The sequence below is a fragment of the Oratosquilla oratoria genome, chromosome 23 (assembly GCF_046742065.1).
Source record: "Oratosquilla oratoria isolate Oo_2021 chromosome 23, ASM4674206v1, whole genome shotgun sequence".
Classification (NCBI taxonomy): Eukaryota; Metazoa; Arthropoda; class Malacostraca; order Stomatopoda; family Squillidae; genus Oratosquilla; species Oratosquilla oratoria.
In genome coordinates, this window is record NC_134799.1 from 46141695 (window position 1) to 46144221 (window position 2527).

A 2527-nucleotide genomic window follows, 5' to 3' on the forward strand; every position below is an offset into this window, starting at 1 on the left:
CTTAGTCCTTCACTCAAAGCTTAAGGGGGTGAATTAAATGAGATTGATTTTTCTTATCTTCTTTCTTCTAAGTAAATACACTTTATATATATATATATATATATATATATATATATATATATATATATTATATATATATATATCTACACCAAGGGACTCCCACCTGGGATCCTCTTACACCCACCAAGCCAAGTCTGTTCTGACGTCACAATTTAATTCATCCAATAACTTTGAACGTTATAAATAAATGCCACTCTTTACCTCCATGCACCAATAATTTTTCTCCTTCACCCTTTTCTCCAATCAGAAAAGCTGTTATACTGTCTCAAGCAATACTGTTTACGCAAGCAATCTGTCGCAAGCGGAATGTGGCTTCGTGCTACATTTCGTCAATTCAGCACCTCTATGGATATACTAACCTATGTTTATAAAACACAAGACAGCAGGCGAGAATATGCAACTCTGCACTTCCTGTAATGTGCAACTCTGCACTTCCTATCGGCCATTGTTTAAAAAAATCCAAGTAATAAAATTTACATATCTTTTCACCTACCCCTCTATCTACTTAAATGTCTACCTCTATCTACCGGTGTAGACGTTTGAGGACACTCCCCCAAAACATGACTCCCGGAGTCTCCTGAACCTAGTTTGAAAACACTCCCCAGTCAAATGAAACTAGATTGACAACACTCCCCAGTTAACTGAAACTGGTTTCAAATGACTCCCCATCGGGTTGAAATGACTCCCATTATTGGATGCTTGATTTTTTTTATTAAGGTTGCTCGGCCCATACAAAAAAATTCTAATTACACTATACATGATTACCTTTTTTTCTTGGATTACAATGACCTATTTATTACTTATTAGAAATTACACTACACACGGATAACTACATTGAAATGGTTGCCTGCGTTATTCTCAAGGTACACTGAATCCTTTATGATTTTACTACCTTTCGGGCTATGTATATGCCATGTGTGAATAGATCCAAACTTTGCCCAAACACATACATTTACTTGAAACATGTTGGCTGCTGCAATAATCTCTGTAGTTGTTCCCCATACTTTATCGTCACGCATTGAATCAACTTGGATGTTTTCGTTGGTGGAAAGGAAATCACATATCAAGCTTCTGACAACAGGATGTTGGTCCTCTTCTCCAGTGATAGCGAATGCCGTGGAACGAAAAAAACAATTTCCATCACCTTTAATTACTTTGACAGCAAGGGGTTCACTTGTGTTTTTGAAAGTCTTATTTATTTTTCCAGAGGGACCAGATTTTTTCTTAAATATCAGACGTCCACCAGAGTTGTTGCAGATTGCTCGCTGTGTTACAACTGTTATTGGATTAAATTTGTAGATAATCTCCTGTTGCTGAACCCCTATGATCTGGACAATTGGAGATGGTGGGTCTGATGAAGAACTTGCTGGTAAAAATCACCATTGTAAATCATATACAGTGATATATATCAGTTTATGCAAGTTTCTTATTATCAATTATTAATTATTAATCAATTAATTATTAATTACTAATCAATTATTAATTATTAATTATTATTATTATTATTATTATTATTATTATTATGCTAAAATAGAATATCACATTTATATGTTTTTATAAAACCAAACTCACTTTGTTAAGGAACATAGGTCTATTCCAATTTGGTGCATAATTTGAGGCTTAATTGGGATACTGTGCAGGTTCGAGTCAACTTTCTTGAATACTGTGCTTGATTTTTGGCACCGCAAGCAAGTTTTGATAGTTTTATTTACGTCAGATACAATTTTGCGCCACCAATATCTTTGCGTTATACGATCGACGACTTTTTCTCTGCCCACATGTCCTACCAAGGCAACAGATTCGTCGCTGTAACCAGATCCTCGATGACTAGCCAGTTCAATGTCAAGCTGGTATTGGCGATCCTTAATCACCCGAAGGAAGCGAACTTCTGCAATCACAAAAATAAACAATCACAGTCGCGCAATACTACATCTATTGGAACTAACATTTATCTAGGAAATGATAAAAGATAAAGACAAAAATTGCGCATTAGAGCAATAACGAATGTCAATCAAAATTATAAAATTACGGAATAGGCTACTCACCAGTTATATCTTTCCTGTTAGGTTTATGAACATACTTCAGAAAGTCGTCTTGGATTGTGAATGCCTGACACTTCCTTCGAAAATTAGCTTTTTTTCCCTTGTTGTTTCCAATATGCACTGGATACTTTTTTGACCGCAGGAACTCTTCCACCTCGTCCATTTCAGTATTAAAGTCCATGGTTGCACACGACACCACACTGACAACTAACAAATCTCGGCAACATTGGCAATTAACAAACCTCTGTAATATGTTCATGTTCGTTTCATTTCAAAGGTTTCAAAGATTCATTCGAACCAGTTATATCTTTCCTGTTCGGCTTATGAAACAATCACAAAAATAAACAATCACAGTTGCGCAATACTACATCTATTGGAACTAACCTTTATCTAGGAATTGATCAAAGATAAAGACAAAAATTGCG

The 2527-nt window shown here is 35.5% G+C and overlaps 1 protein-coding gene across 1 annotated transcript; it reads right to left on the bottom strand.

The window, feature by feature from the left end:
* Positions 1-591: 591 nt before the first annotated feature.
* Positions 592-2283, bottom strand: LOC143037796 (uncharacterized). The gene is made up of 3 exons (XM_076206348.1): positions 2106-2283; positions 1814-1948; positions 592-1426 (listed from the first exon to the last, which is right to left on the bottom strand). Exons 1-3 carry the CDS (start codon positions 2281-2283, stop codon positions 876-878), a joined length of 864 nt encoding a protein of 287 aa, XP_076062463.1. The 3' UTR covers positions 592-875.
* Positions 2284-2527: the final 244 nt, after the last annotated feature.

Bases quoted from the DNA above. Each gene is read 5' to 3' on its own strand.
- LOC143037796 (XM_076206348.1), bottom strand. From the start codon at position 2,283: ATGGACTTTAATACTGAAATGGACGAGGTGGAAGAGTTCCTGCGGTCA. The intron at 1,949-2,105 runs GTGAGTAGCCTA...TTGTGATTGCAG, and splicing joins TAACAGGAAAGATATAACTG to AAGTTCGCTTCCTTCGGGTG. The intron at 1,427-1,813 runs GTATAACGCAAA...GATTTTTACCAG, and splicing joins CAGAGAAAAAGTCGTCGATC to CAAGTTCTTCATCAGACCCA.